General features: G+C 37.9%; 1 protein-coding gene across 1 annotated transcript in view; it reads left to right on the top strand.

Annotated features, from left to right (window-relative positions):
• The first annotated feature begins 11,801 nt into the window (after positions 1 to 11,801).
• LOC139732818 (uncharacterized) overlaps positions 11,802 to 17,133 on the top strand; it is a 59,346-nt gene continuing 54,014 nt past the window's right edge. Inside the window, exon 1 of the mRNA XM_071643659.1 lies at positions 11,802 to 12,034. Within this exon, the coding sequence (XP_071499760.1) occupies positions 11,860 to 12,034 (175 nt within the window). The 5' untranslated portion in view covers positions 11,802 to 11,859. The remainder of the gene's footprint in view (positions 12,035 to 17,133) is intronic.

The raw sequence follows: 17,133 nt of genomic DNA on the forward strand, positions 1-17,133 counted from the left end.
AATTTTGTTGAATGTATTGCTGTATCCATGTACAAATAAAAAGTAGAGTCCTACTTGTGTGATATTCGCTTCCTACATGTACTTCTTGTAATGCCTGCCTGCCTTGGCTTGGCTGAACCACCTTCACCCAAGGATAGAAAGAGATTGCAGCAATATCAGAAGAACACATCAGTGGAAGTTTGAGGAAAATCAGACAATCCATTCCAAAGTTATGAATTTTTGAAGTTTCTCCACAGTCGCTGCTGGATGACAAGACTACTACAGTGTATGATGTCACATGTGTACAACTATAAAGAAAATGTAAGGAGAATTCCACAAAATTTCATTTTTTGAAAAAAATATGTATTCCCTTGACTTGCTAATGACATATGTTAAGGGTAATATTATTCCCCCGGTCTTCTGAAAGTGGCAAGTCAGGTCCTCTATTATTTTAGGAGAAAAGTAAAAATACAGCTGGGCATGTTGAATTTTCTTTATACTTTCAGTACACTGTGCCTCTTCTACCTGCAAAAATGGGAGGGTTACACAACTCATATTTTGATGTCATTCACCTCTTGAATACTACATGAAGACACTGTAGTACAGTGTACTATTATGCATACAAATTTGTGTCTGGTATAAAACAATTAAACAGCATATTTTCCACATCTGTGAACATTTACGCATGTGCTGGCTGCTTGCTAGCACCTGTGTTCATGAGTGTGAGTAATGAGCCAGTTTGTCATTCCACTTGCGCATGAGCAGAAAAGGGTCATATACACACTACAACAGACATGTTAGCAATGTAGGTATAATATTCAGTGAGATGAGCATCTGTGATGTAAAGATTATTTTTGCAATCCTTATATTGTAGATGTTGATTGCCAGCACATCCACCTGACAGCAACAAAGTGGTCATTTACAACGTAAAGCCTAGTATTTGGCAATATTGATCAGACACATTTTGTGGAAGTTATCAATGCAAAACATTAAATGGATGCTAAATACAGGTGTACCAGGGCCCTGTTGCATAAAACCCTTACCGCTAGACTTACCGCTCCTTTTTAGCGGTAAGTCTTCAAATGAGCGGTAAATTTTATAATCCTTGATGCTGATTGGCTGTGATGCCTAATTTTGATGGTAGTTACCATTGAAAATCAATGGTAAGTTTTATGCAACGGGCCCTACAAGTTTTAATAGACAGACCATTCTGGTCACCTGGTCTATACAAGTTCATTCATTGTCTGAACATCAATTCCATAAATTGTTATGTCAGGCAAGCTAATGCATGATATATTGCTTTGAAAGTGAGTGAAGTGCCTAACCAACTGAGAAAATATAATGGAAAGGTCATTTGCACAAATGTGCACATGAGCTACAGTACAGGTGTATTTGATAATGAACTGGCTTGTATACAGTAATGAGTATGTAAGCAAAAAAAGAATCAGATGGTGGGTATTTATAAACATTGAAGTGATGTCACACACTGTACAGTACAAATAGGCCTACACAGTTCCAAGATTAGCCCAAGTGCTGTAATACTGAGGCTGAGCGCCAAGGTGGGAAAGAGCTATGTGAGGGGAAAAGATGCATTTGGAGTGCAGTTAGTCTATAAAGTATGTGATCTTCAGTGTGTACTTAAAGGACAAGTTCACCTTCATAAACATAAGGATTGAGAGAATGTAGCAATATTAGTAGAACACATCATTGAAAGTTTGAGGAAAATCAGACAATCCGTTCAAAAGTTATGAATTTTTGAAGTTTTTGTGCAGTAACCGCTGGATGAGAAGACTACTGCAGTGTATGAATAACTTAGATGTCACGTGCGTACAACAATATAAGGAAAATATAAAGAGAATTTCACAAAATTCCATCTTTCCCTGACTCGTTACCAACAAATGTTATTGGTAATATTATTCCCCTTGCCTTTAGAAAGAGGCAAGTCAAGTGCTCTTTTATTATGCGAAAAAAATGAAGATATGTTGAATTTTCTTTTACATTTTCTTTATACACATATGACTCACAAGCTGTAGTAGTCTCCTCATCCAGCGGTTCCAACACAAAAATTTTAAAAATTCATAACTTTTGCATCGATTGTCCAATTTTCCTCAAACTTTCACTGATGTGTTCTACTAATATTGTTGCATTCTCTCAATCCTTATGTCTATGAAGGTGAACTTGTCCTTTAAATTGTTATATTAATAAATTGTATTTGAAATATTGATTACCTTCAGAATTCTGTTGGTACCAACTGCGTCATAAAAATAACTGAATTATGTGACATTTGTAGGGAAAGTGATTTGTCACAATTGCAGAAAACAATGAGAATTCATGGAAATGGAATCTACAAATGTAATAAGAGAAATCTTTGTCTTTCTTAAATGCATGCAAAGTCTATGGCAATATGTAATGTCAATTTTTAAGCAAATATGAAATGATATCCACATTCCAGACACACATCATTTTGTTGAAAGGATTATGTGATCTGTGGTACAGCTTTTACATTTGTAAAAGTAAATGCATTTTAAACTGGATGCACTTGTTGCTTTCTGCAAAGCTAATAACTCTTGGCTTGTGTGTGTGTGTGTGTGTGTGTGTGTGTGTGTGTGTGTGTGTGTGTGTGTGTGTGTGTGTGTGTGTGTGTGTGTGTGTGTGTGTGTGTGTAGGTTTGTCTGTGTCTGTGTGTGCATGTGTGCATGTGTGTGTGTACATGTAGATTATAAAGCATGGTAATACTCCTGTACACATGTTCAGGTTATGACTACGCAGGTGCTGTGTAAATACCCATGCCCTGTCCAACAGCCAGGATCATGTGACTGAGCAGGGTAGGGCTTCCCTAAACATACCAATAGGGGAAACAATCAATCAGTGATTGCTCAGGGATAAGGTCATGACACACCTGGGACTGACTGTATTTCAGACATGATAAACAGTGGTGTCTGAGGCACTGACCCTGGATGGAGTGGAATCGATCAGGAGGTGTGTAAACCACGCAAACCATACCATTCCCCATAAATCTTTGCAGATCTGTAGAAGAGGGATGGGGAGGCATGCAATATCTTAGGATGATATTTTAATTGCATGTGACAGGAACGATGCAGGGTACCGTAAGTGGCATGCACATTGCATTGGGTATAGGGTTGTGGAAAAAGATTGATGATGTGTAGGAGTTCATGCTAGTATGATAGTATGAATACATGAATCACGTTGTAGTCATGGTAACAAGGCTAGTAACATTCCATCATGTAACTGAGCCATTGTAACACACCCTCTAATCTTTAAAGTGTTTGGTACTTTACCGCACCGCTTTCAATCAAGCAAAATGATCTGCTTTGTGTTGTAGTGAGTATGCATTACCATCCATCCAGCATTAGTTGAATACATGTGGTAAAAAACAAACAAACAAATAAGAGACAAGTTCTCTTTTAGCAAAAACATGAAATTTTGTCTCGCCTGCATGATGAAAGCAAGATGTACAGTATGTACAACTGTACAAGTAGGTCCTACAGTAATGTACATGTCCCTTTCCCATCGCTATCGGAGGTGTACTGGTAACCTTTTTAACTTTTCACCGCTTTGAGCTATGACCACCAAACTCACACCACATACAGTTTGTACACATAACCTAAAAAATGCAGCTTGGTTTCAAATATGGGAGCAGTCCATCAAGGGCAAAGGCAGTTCATAAGGTCAATGAACTTGCCCTGATCAGTGATAAGCTCTGTACTCACAGTATGCTAAGCTTTCAATAGCAAAGTCAATGCTTCATCTAATGCTAAGTGCCATAGAAATTGTGTGTGTGTGTGTGTGTGGGGGGGGGGGGGGGGTAAGGGCCATAACTACAATACACTAAAAGTAGACATTTAGGGCAAAATAAAACTAGCGCGAAATTTTGAGCAAGCAAATTTTTTGCATGTTTTATTCTGGTTGTGTGATACAGTACTCTCCGCATAATCGGGTATCGCTTAAACGGGTACTCCGTTTAATTGGGTAGTAATGTCAGAATCAGTTCCAATGCACATTAAAATTACCTGATAATCGGGTTGCCTCTCCGCATAAATGGGTGAATAATTTTATTCTTATCTCATTTCTGCCCACATTTCATCGCATATATATAACACTTAAAGAAATCACGAATGTCAAATTTTCCACGGCTAATCGCATTCTCTGCTTAATTTTGCAAAGCAGACCGATCATTTAGGGAGTGATTAAACATGAAAGCACATGTACACGTACCAACTTGTCACACGTAAACGAACATTACACATGTAGCTGGCGTGCATAGACAGACAGGTGTTTAGTGCAGTGTACAATGCGTACAGTCATGTACATAGGCCTACACATTGTGTGTGTCCATTGTGAATGAGCCGGGTTCTTCTGTTAATCGGGTACTCCGCTTAATCGGGTAAGAAACGCTCTGCCAGAGCCTACCCGATTATGCGGAGAGTACTGTACTACATCTATTTTGTATGATCTTTGATTTCATGGTAAGTTTATTGTAGGGGTATGACTGCTATGTTATATGTAGTTTTCTTCACGTTCGCTAATCTTACATGTAGGCCCTACATTGTATAGTGTGAGTGCAATTGCTGTAGAATTGCAGACCAGTGACCTCTTTAATCGCCATGGCAATGGTGAGCTGTTTGAAGTGCTCCCTCAATTGTTGTGACTGTCCAGGAAATTGAAAACTGTGAAATTCATCATGTACCCTAGCTGAGTGTGAAAAGCTACTCATGTGGAAAATTAAAGAGGAAAATTTCTACTTTTGTAGTAAACACTGTAGATGCCTTTTTGATTTTTTTGGACATTCTTACAAATTGTCACATAATGTAGAATGACATCGACAAGTTTACAAACTATGTATTAAGATTGAATATGAATTTTGGTATGATTGAAATAAAATTCACCATTCATACAACCGTACGTGAAACTTAAACAGTCATTTTTAAGCCAATCCTTGATTGATTCTGCTGATTGCATTGCTAGACTATTTTGTTGTTACATATGGTGGTGAGATGTAGTTGGTGGGACTACACAGAGGATGGCATTCTGCTGGCGGTCATATCGAGTGCTGTCGACTTCCACCTTACGAATGCATTCATGGTACACACATGCACTTCAGTGCCGAGAGTCACCTTCTCTATGTGCTGGCCATCTGATACTGTATACCATACCATCCGTCTTTGTGTGTCTGTAGGCCTGCACTGTACAGCTAGTGTGTGTTTTGTTTTTGGTTCAGTAGCATGTGTGTGTATTTGACAGAGAGAAAAAAGGAGATGAATTGACAATAGATATTACAAAAATGTGTTTGTCTCTAACAAGTTTCATACTGTATGTTGTTCATGTGATATGGTGTACAACAAAAACACTCTGAAGTTAGCGGCATTGCCTGCATAATCATCAATAATGGCAGGGTCATTGGCATCGTGACAGTACAGTACATTGTAGTTATGTTCTGAAGATTGAGGATTATCATAGCTCCATGGTAGAACAAATGAATGAAGGTTTGTGCTAGGGATACATTTGGACAAACTGTGAGGCTGCTGTGCCATTTTTTTTCTTCTTTGTTTCTGGGTGATGTATAAATACACAACTAGGTCTACCTGTTGCTGTGGCTATCAATGAGTAAAGTAACTGTGCAATGGCTTCTCTAATCCCAACATACCACATAATTGGGTTTTACAGTATGTGGGGTAATATAATTTGCATTGGCTAATACCAACCATTTCTTATGCAGAGCCTTTTCAATGGCTTGGGAGAAAAGCTTGTCTTTTTACAACTCCTTTTCAGCACCAATGTTATTTACATACATTGTACATTTGCACTGTATATACATGTACTTTATAAGGTATACAACATGCGTTCAGTTATAGGAAAGTGCTCGTATAATACTGTACGTGATGGGTGTGCTGTGATACGTGCATTATTTTATGTACAACGTACAGTTTGTACATGCACATGCATGTACTGCTGTATGTTTTCGAATTAGAACATACATCAGGTGGAAAATATCACCTGATGTACATGTATGTTCTAATTCGAACACATACAGCAGTACATTGTACATGAATACAATGTGCATGTGCAAACTGTACATTGTATAAAATAATGCACATATCACAGCACACCCACCATGTACAGTAATATACGAACAAGTAAAAAAAGAATGTAATAAAGTAACAATAAGAACAAGTAAATAAAAGAATGTAGTAAAGTAACAAAGAGACTCTTGTTTTTTTTTACATGTATGTGAACTTTAAGAACTCCTTCATGACATTGCAGGAATACAAATTATGAATATAATTGCAATAATGTGCATTAAATGCTACAGCAATGAACAGTATGTATTCACTGTATAATTAAAATGAAGCATTCTTGGATTCATGCTGCAGAATTTATTGTCTGCGGGAATCAAACAAATAAAATCTGTAGCATACTTTAACCTGCTGCTTTATGCAGGTTGTGCTACATGTGTACACGTACTGTATGTGCATCTTTTTTTTTTTTTTTTAATCATGTCTCTGCATGCATCCATATTACACTTTTTTTTTCTCTTTTATTTATTTATTTATTTATTTATTTTATTTTTTTTTTTGGGGGGGGGGGGTCAAGAAAGACAGCTCCAACAAACACCAGATATTATAGACAATGGAACTAATTCAAACATTAATCTACTTTGGACCTTTTTAGATATGAATAGACCTGATTGTTTCTTTATTGTTAGAGTATGTGTAACTACTGTACACTGTTCATGTACTTCGTAATGAGTGCAAGGATATTGCTGTTTTCCTTTTTTTATATACAAAAATATACTCTACTAGTACAAAGTGTATTAAATATTTGCTTATTAAAGGACAATTTCACCTTCATAAACATAAGGATTGAGAGAATGTAGCAATATTAGTAGAACACATCATTGAAAGTTTGAGGAAAATCAGACAATCCGTTCAAAAGTTATGAATTTTTGAAGTTTTTGTGCAGTACCCGCTGGATGAGAAGACTACTGCAGTGTATGAATAACTTAGATGTCACATGCGTACAACAATATAAGGAAAATATAAAGAGAATTTCACAAAATTCCATCTTTTGAAAAAAGTACACATTAATCCCCGGACTCGTTACCGATAAATGTTATGGGTAATATTATTCCCCCTGCCTTTAGAAAGAGGCAAGTCAATTGCTCTTTTATTATGCGAAAAAAGTGAAAATATGTTGAATTTTCTTTTATATTTTCTTTATACTGTTGTACGCATATGACTCACAAGCTGTAGTAGTCTCCTCATCCAGCGGTTCCAACACAAAAAATTAAAAAATTCATAACTTTTGCATCGATTGTCCAATTTTCCTCAAACTTTCACTGATGTGTTCTACTAATATTGTTGCATTTTCTCAATCCTTATGTTTATGAAGGTGAACTTGTCCTTTAAAGACACAGGTACAATGAAGATTATTTGTAATGGATGTTTGTGATGGGGCTTAATTGATTTTCTCTGGATCAGTGATTTTCATGATTACCAGGTATGTAATGTAAAGACTTTCTTTCTCTAATTATCGACCATGTCAACAGTTAATCCATAGACACAACAACCCCCCACCTGCAAAGTTCAGAAATCACTTTACAGTTTTCTGTTTAGCCCGAAGTACATTAGCTTTGATTGATTTTTATGCCTCCACCATGTACATTGTACATTGTGTGTACCGATTACTATGAGGTATGGTAATGTGATGTCTGTCTAGCCATCCCCTCTTCTCTGTGTGTGTGTGTTGAAAAGTAAGGGAATTCGTGAAGGTGAAAAGTTACTGGAGAATTTGGAAATTTGAAGAATATCAAATATATCATATCCTAACTCATTTGATGAATCCTTGATTCTGATTGGTCAAGGTGCAGTAAATAGTACATTTATATGAATGTTCATGAGTGCAATGGACAGAATATTTCATGAGGTGAAGGATGAAATAATCCATTCAATGAGGCACCACCGAGTTATTAAAGTGGATCAATAATTTCATCTTTCACTGATGGTACATAAACATTATGATGCTGTAAAATGCCATTTGCAAATTGAACACAAAACCATGAACTGTGTCAACTTTTTTATTGTGTAATACTATTTACCAGAAAGGTCGGAGTTCCATTTTAGTGATTTAAACTATTTTTAAAAACTTTTTTTACTGTTTGAATGGGAGTATACAAAAACTAGCAATAATATGAGAGGTTCTTGCTTTAATTCTTCAACCAAAAGGACTTTCAGTTGTGAGGGTTTAGTGCTTACATTTAAACTATTGTCATCCTCTCCAATCATACGGTTAACGAAGTGCCAATTAATTGGTATAATTAATACCAGCTAAAAGGAGAGAATGCTGTATCGGTAGTATGCAAGAGCTTTTAAAGTCTTTACATCATGTGGAGATTATCTCCAAATGTTCATGCATGTCTTTCTTGCGGCCCCCGAGTTTCAAGCCATTTTTCAATTTCATTATCTGTGCTGCAATACATCATACTATGCACTGAGTGTGTAAAGTACGATAAGTGCTTTATAGCAGGATGGTATGACAGTTCTCTTAAAGGTCTACCAGTGAGTAATGCAAGAGAGATAGAATGTTTTATCAATTGCTCTGTGGGAGGGGGACTATTTTTACCGTCCATATTTTGGGAGTGGTAGGCATTGCTCTTGGGGGTATGCTGTAAATTACAGCAAAATTAGATTACATTCTGACCTTTCTATGTAGATAGTGATACCAATGCCCGGCGCCGATTCTCATGCGCAACAAGAAGGGACGAAACTGAATTGCGTTTGAAGGTTCTGTGAAGCTGTCCATGTAAAAAAAAAAAAAAAAAAAAATCATTCTGCAGGAAAGAAGCCTGACCGTACATATTGCGCATATATATTGAATGCAGTTCCTGATATATCACAGCCCTCATACACCTGCACACACATTTTGGGCGTGTGATGTCACAGTGGTTTCATAAGTTCATGGAATGAGAGGGGCCATTGCGTGAGTCTATATCCAGCTGTGACAATGGTGTGCACAATAAGGCTTGTGGAGCTACAGCTGTACATTGTAGTTTTAATTGTCGTGGGTCAGAGCAGTTCAAAGGTTAGGGGCATATCCCCATTGTCGTGAAGATGAAAACCACATCAAATGTGCTTGGCTGTTGCATGTTCATAAGTGTTTTTGGAATATATTTTAATGTACCATATAAAAGATTATATGTATGTGTCATCAAGGAGGTATCACATACAATAAAACTACAAATCTGAAAGAACATGGCAAAACTCTATTACCCACTGTATGTACAGAATTGTAGTTGGACAGAAGGGCCCTATATTATAGCAGAATCAGAATGATGAAATAGGTATTAAAGGGCTTTGCAGTCTGAATGCAAGGCATTGTATAACATGCTGTAGCTACTGTAGTACATAGATACAATGTATGTACCTTGAAATATTCAGTTTATGATTACAATCATGCACCCTGTGATATTGCTTTCATAGACATTAGAAAAGTGCATACACTGCATCACCCAAAGAAACACAAAATAAACCCAACAAAACTTTGCACAGAATGATATCCTTAATTACATTACCATACCCCAAAGCAGAATTTTTCATTAAGATGTATTAAAGAAACAATAGTTTTTGATACTTGTAAGACAAACAAGAAGTTTACTCACTGCATTCAACAAGAGAACCATTCAAGTTGCCCTTTAAGAATGCCATATTCAGCGACTTGCCAGCAGTCACTGTTTTTTTTTAACTCAATGATCACAGATGATTGTTTTCACTGTGATTCATTCAATGTTTCTGATTATCTGTTTTTCCCCACACTAATTTGCAACATTCTCAAAAGTGATTACTCCAAAATGAAAAATCAAAACAGATTCTCCCCATGTACTAATGCAAGTGTGGTTCAAAAATCCATCATCCCAAACAATGGAATAGTAGTTAAGGCACTGGGGTCACCGTGCGTGCAGCAATATGTTGATTTTTATTCTTGTCCCGAAATGATTTCTTCTAGTAGTAGGAAAACTGCTTTATACTTGTAATCCTTCAGATAGTTCGCCCATAGAGAATGCAAAGTTTTGGGGAAAAAATTTACCAATCATGAGCATGTACTCCACTGCTATTTCAGAGTGAACTACAAATCAACTGTTATGAACATCTGGAAACAGAGTGTATTGCAATTTGAGAACAACAAAAACAAAACAAACCTGTATGTACTACGTGCATGGCCATGGGTAATGGATTTCAAGAATCCGAATTCATTTTGTGGCCTGTCTCCCATCAGGCGGAGTTTTCAGTTCCACGCAGGGGGAGATGGGCTTTCCAGCATCTGACTGACATTCCAAGAAATCGGGAGTTTGATTTCCCTCAGAGGAAGGATGACGGCAGAACCATTTGAATGAATGAAGAACACATCACGGTTGGCTAGCCTGCCATCGGGACACGCGCACACCAGGGCAAACAAACACATGCCAGCTGCATAGTTGAGCTTTTAACCTGCTGCTCAAAAGTTCTGAGCATATATAAAGAATTGGCCTTGATTCATGCTGTTGACACGGATACCTATGTGTACGAAGGGGTACCAGCTCACAGTATGATTTTATTTTTCCTCAAGACATCTGAATATATTACTATTCCTATTGCTCTGTGGACTTGGAGAGGTTTGCTTTTCGCTGTTCCTGTGTGGATCAAAACAGTGGAATACACCTACGCTGAATTCATAGAGTAAAATCAAATTCAAGGACGGGTTTCGAAGGTCCAATTTGTTTTGACACTTCAGGACATCCATCAAAGACACGCCTGTGATGGTAGCTTTCTCTTTTAGTGTCACTGTCACGTGTTGTTGTAAGAGACATATTGTGTATTCTTGGGTTGTCCATTTGCTTCCATCTGAAAGCATAGTTTGTCTAATGTTTCTTGTCATCACAAGAACTGGAGAATGGAGCACGATTGAATACTGTGTGGGAGTGTGTGTGGCATAATCATCTATAAATGAAGGAGATTTGGGATCAAAGGCATATGACATGGGCCAAAATCATCACCTTCACGCTGTAAGATGCTTCAAGAAGTAATTGATTTCCATCAGGTTTAGTTGAAAGATAAGCAATGAAAACACAGTTTACCGGTAGTCAATTGTGACAGGCATCAGGAGTAAGGTTAGAACTGAAGATTAAAGTCACATATCCAAATCTGTTGGCATGATTTGAGAAATGCGTGAAAAGTCAACCGAAGTTAAATTATTTAGGTATCATGATATTTGGATAGACTTCCAGCAAAGCATGACATTGCCCTTATGATCATCATTAGTTTTATTGCAACTCATTGTCATCTGTTCTGTATCTTTGTGTAGTGTTTGATTAGGATGATTGAGTGATCAATTTTGGCAAAGTAAAGTATTACTAAGGTTGCTGTGCTGTTTACCATCTGAAATAAGAAAATGGATCAGCAACTCGCACTTAAACTGGGTAAACTGTTTCATTGCCTGTGGCAGATTTCATTGTTTGGAAATAATTGTTGAATGATACACTTTCATTATCAATTTGTGATACTCATGTCGTGTTTATATTTCATTTTCTTTGCTTTCCTCACAGGACATCTGAAACAAACAAGCGATGAAGATGAGTGTCTTTGTCTTCACCACGAAGGTCTATGAGTAGACGCTTCGACTTGTGCCTTTTGCAGCGTGACATCCTCTCAAGGTTTGCCTTTCTGTGAAGCAAGGAAGACAAAAACTGAGGAAACTGCTTTGTGCTTGTGACACATAATTGTCCATTGGTGCTTTTCATCACGTTCATCTCAGCTGCTGTTTTTCTTTTCCTGTGTCATCACCATCTGGCTCGTATTTGGAGATATATATCCAGACAATCGCAGGCTGATGTCAATCATGGACGCCAAGGTGGACGAATCTGTGAACAGACTTGACGGCATCCTGGATGCAGAGAGATGGTCGTCATCGCCGACATCGGTCGGCAGTCGCCTGACCCAGACCGGGGGAGAAGTGGAGACGCTCCTCTCGACCGTGCTCAAGACAGACTGCCAGAGCGACGGAGGTGAGTAGGAGGTTTGACTCCCGGGTGTCGGATATATTGGTGTCTAGGAACCTCTCCTGCACTTCTACTAAAATCACATCGAATTCCCCCTTTTTGTCAGCAGTTAGCCAGCATGTCAGAATGAATGCAAGTGCCCTGTGTCAACTGTAGATTTAGCTGGAAACTTAAATCACTGTCGGTGATAATTCTAGTTCACTGTATTATAGGCCATATATTTTGCGGGGGTTTTGTTTTCACAAATTTTGCAAGTCGGGTGCACTTTGCGGATTTAACAACACATGAAAATTTCAACTCTGACCCCAACATGAATACAATGTGCATATTAATGTGCATGTACTGGTACACAATGCAAAGTACACAAACAAGGTGCAAGAAAGTACAGTTAAGCCTTAGTCTTGTAGGCTGACTGTGTGAATGCATGTGTGAATTTCACCACTCACGAAATTGTCCAGAAGTCCCGCAATTCGCAAAAAAAAAAAAAAAGACAAAACAATTATGACTAGCCAAACATATGCCATATTGATGTGCCAAAGAGGTGAATCCTCTTATCAAGGCAACAGCAATCATGTTTTCAAAAGAAAAAGGTACTCAGAAAACATCTGAACTGAGAGAAATCAAACAGGGAGATGTATCTCAAACTTTAAACATCATCTATGCAACCAAAACAATGACCTATTCAGACGAAATGAAGTTTGATGAAGTTTGAAGTGCTTGGGCATTAGGGCTTCTTCCGTAAATTACAGTCCCCTATAAATGGAACGTTTCCGCCCACACGGTTACTGTGTCTCCGAAGGCGTCTCTTAGTTTGTAATGCCAAGCTAATGCAGATGGAACACAAGCAGTTAGTGCAATGTCACATTGTGCTTCTATATGGGGCATTTACGTGGTAGAGGTGAACATAAAGAAGGAATTCTTAGACCCGGCAGTATTACTTGATCTTCTAATGGGATGAGAGACCAAGCAAAGTAGATGGGGGGGGGGGGGGGGAGGGGGGAGGCATTAGGGGAAATATATGGGAAATGGTTAAGCAAAAATGGGAATTCCAGTGCAGTTGAAAGTGGACAAAGAATTAGTTTGGGCATGCAGAGTTAAGTACCCGGTAAAGTGTAAAGTGCCTTTAATTATATATATTGAACTGGGTTGTGGAACCAAACACCCCATCTCCTAGCATTCTGTGGTTGTGCACTCAGGTAAAATATACAGAGCACACGCGATTGCATACAAAATGTAGTATTGGTACACTGTAAGTTCTTTTATTTCAGGGTGCTGCACACCAATTTGTTCCTTTCCCTGAGCAAGTAAGAATGGCTTTCCAGGGTTCAAAATTGGCAATGGTCCGCTGGCCATTGGCCACCTGAAATCTCGTCGGACTAGCTAAAAATCGTAAAATTCTGAAGTTACTAGTCCGTCTGGCTAGCCAAAATATTGCTTCAGTGTCAAAATTGATTGTAAGTAGTCCGCATGGCTAGTTTTTAAAAAAGGTTAAGTGCAACCCCTGCATTCTACCATTGGTACTAAGTAAAAGTATTTAAAAAAACCCACTTTCTTTTAAAAGTAAGGAGTCCGTGCTTGCACTCATGCCCATATGGGCCACTATTAATCAAAGAAATGCATTTTATAATCTTATGTGATGCCCTACATGCTTTTAAAGAAGAGAATGAATGAATACGTTATGGATTAGGGTCAACATCACTGCACATTGTCAGTGATGATAATACAGTGTAAATACCAGCGCTGGGATGCATTCAGGCTTAGTGAAGATCACACAGACTTTTTTCCCCCTTGTATCGTCATGAGTATGGATAGGCTCAGCCCTCAAAGTGGATATTTCACTGTGAGATGAGTCATGGACTACATGTGTATGTTAAGTACTGTATTCCATCACAATGATTAAGACTGTGAAGAGTATAATATGTTACTAGGTGTGGATGGATCAGTTCATTTTGTGATATGAATCAGCAATGTAATGCATGTCAAATGTGATATTCTTGCATTTTATTTGCATTTCAGTGCTGTATTTGTACATCAAGATCCATCAACAGAGATGCTGTGAAATCATTACTTGAAATTTAAAATGTGGTGTACACTTTATGCCTGTATTTTAAGGAAAAGAAGAATGATTCAGGTGCACCCAGTCAGGCAAGATAGAAATGAGTTACCTGGGCCCTGTTTCATTAAACTTGTTATCAGTGACAAGTTGTCATAGTTGTTATAAGCTACTGAAATCCTTTGCGTCTGTCTACTAAAGAGCAAATTTGTCTCAGAAATTTGGCAGTTGTCACTGATAACAAGTTTTATGAAACAGGACCCTGGTTTGGCTTCATAATATCGTACAGTGTACTATGTATGATTTACCGGTCCCTTTCATAGAGGGAATAATAGGTACAATACGTGTACAATGTATCATCCCAGGGTACTACTTGTACGTACATTCCTCCATATGGTACAATCAGATAATGAAAAAATAAAATGATAGCCCTTTGTGATGACAACATCACATACTATAGTGTGAAATGCCCCTATTACAATTTTCATATTCGAGGAATGTACAAATTAACAAATTTAATTTGTAGAGGGAGACAAACTGGAGAAACTCACACCTGGGGGGGGGGGGGTGTTTCATCAAGGTTTGTCAGTGCTGACAACTGTCAGCGCTGACAATTTCAGCAAAACCTTGGTTTTGATTAGCTGAGATGCTCTGGTCACTGACTGTTACTATGGTGATTCAAGTTGTCAGCGCTGACAAACGTTGATGAAACGCCTCCCAGAATATACAGTTTGTTGAGGAATCTTCAGGATTTGGTAGTTTGCCGCATTCAGATCAAATACAATGTATGTCATGTCGATTGTGAAGGAGAAACACTGATTGCACATGTTCCTCAGTGTCCATGATTTTATCTGTGATTTACTCTGAAGGAAGCATGTTTGTCAGCATATCATGGAAGGCTTGCTGTCTAGATAGTGCCAACTAGCTTCTGTACATTGGACATGAGCAAGACGGCAGTGCTGTAGTGATTGTTTTCAGTAACAGTCTGGTTGACAATAGTGAATTGTTTACTGTTGCAAAAGCTCAGAACCCCTCTTCCATTGAACACATCAAGTTTTTTTGTTGGACTGCTTTCAATGTTCCATTATTTTTTTTTTTTGGATTTGCTCTTATCTGCATATGAGTGTGTACAAATTTGCTTAATACGAAGTACTGATTGTTCAGCATCTTAAACAGTGTGAACGTACAGTTTTGAAGATGTGTTTAAATAGATTAGACTCTAAAGCAATGACGCTACCACAATATTGTATATAATTGGTTCGAAAGTGGCACAGATAGAACTTTGGGATTGATAATTTACTGTTGTACACTATATTGTGCATGAAGAGAAATGTAGTTTGCCAAAGTGCTGATATGTATGTGTAATTGGACTAATCATCAAAGGAATTTGTACATTATTTTGTTGGATAACGGCATTGAGCTATTGAGGTTGTGTGTACACAATTGTACGAGCAATAGCTTATCTACAACAATGTGTTAGCGATGAAAAAGGAAAATTGCATGCTGGTTTCTACGTCTGGTTGAATAGAAGTGGGATACACAAAACTTTGTTTCCAAGAAATGTACTTACAATGTACAATTTTACAAGATTGATGATATGTTTTAGATGACAGTTTTGAATTAAAGAAAGCTCATATTGCCTAAAATACTGGGTGCACTTTGCACTTTATTTTGCAAAATCTTTATTTTTTATTAATCTATTATAAATATCATATTTTGTACTACAGTAGGCTTCTCAATGCCCCAAATTTCAAACTTTTGACGTTAAAATTTAAATAGTATTAAGCCTAGTACTGTAATTCTCAGAGCAAATTACTGTATGTTTAGAGTTACAATTGGGGGAATGGTTTATGATGGCTGAAAGTGAGTGCTTTTACTTGCAAACATGCCTGTCAGAAAAATGTAACTTGTAGGCTTACAATGTACATTGCGCCCCCACTGGGCCAGCGGCACCACCACCACGCTGGCGTTGTCATCGCTGCGAGCACACATTCCCCTTCTTTTGTCAATAATGTAGCCTTGTAAATCAGATGCTCCAAAGTCAGGATTACTTAAACATGCCTTCTAATATCTTTGGAGAAATTGAGAGGAAATTCTGTGAACACTTTCACTTTCACTCAAGATTTATCCAAATCATAAAAATCAGTTGTTTAAACCTACATTTATTTCGTGTTGAAAAAGAGTGCTGGCAAAAAAATTTGAGGGTTTCTAGGACAACTTGTTTTTCAAACATATGTTTACAGTGATACAATATATTACATGTTCAGCTAAATTTTGTATTTTGTTAGGAAATAGCTGCAGGTCAAAAATCGTGTTTAAAGTTTCACATAATTTTACATGAGATATCGCATCAGCTCCCCTGTAAAGTACCATACAGTTTAAATTGTGAGGTACAATTGTATTATAAGAGTTTTAGCATGGAGCAATGATTCTGTGGAGATGCATTCACGACTGTACATATTCATTGTGTGTATGGGATGCTATCAATCACATATCGTGTGAGTCATCAATGTATTTAACAAACCCACATGATACACTTCAGGATTTGTAGCAAAAGACATGCCATGCTATATATATGTAGAAATGGAAGCAGATATGGAGGCATAAAAGCAAGTGAGGGTAAGGAAGGTTATGACAATAACCTGTGTATGAACATGATTGATTTTATTCATACAATCAAACAGTGCCAGAAAGAGGAAGGTACCATAGCACACTGCTGGAAAGAGTACAAGGAGAAGGAGTCGAGATTGTGAAAGGGATGTATAGTACGGTGAAGAAAGGGATGTATAGTACGGCGAAGAAAAGCAAAAAGGGGAAAACCAGATGCTAAGAGAAGGAACTGAAGACAACGAGTGAGAGACGAGGAGTAATGTAGTGATGTTTATGAAGCAAAATGTGGCTGGCGTCAGTAATCAGGATGTACTCTCCGCGGTGGTGGTTGCGGTTGAAAGGAGCGGTGTTTACCGTATGGATTGATTTGTCAGGGACTCTGGCTTCTTGACATTGACTTCTCTCACGTAGCCCAAGTCGTCCCGGTACACATTCAACGGAA

The sequence above is a fragment of the Diadema antillarum genome, unplaced genomic scaffold, assembly GCF_040938485.1.
Source record: "Diadema antillarum isolate AM-2024a unplaced genomic scaffold, OU_Dant_1.0 seq00000451_RagTag, whole genome shotgun sequence".
In the NCBI taxonomy this organism is placed as follows: domain Eukaryota; kingdom Metazoa; phylum Echinodermata; class Echinoidea; order Diadematoida; family Diadematidae; genus Diadema; species Diadema antillarum.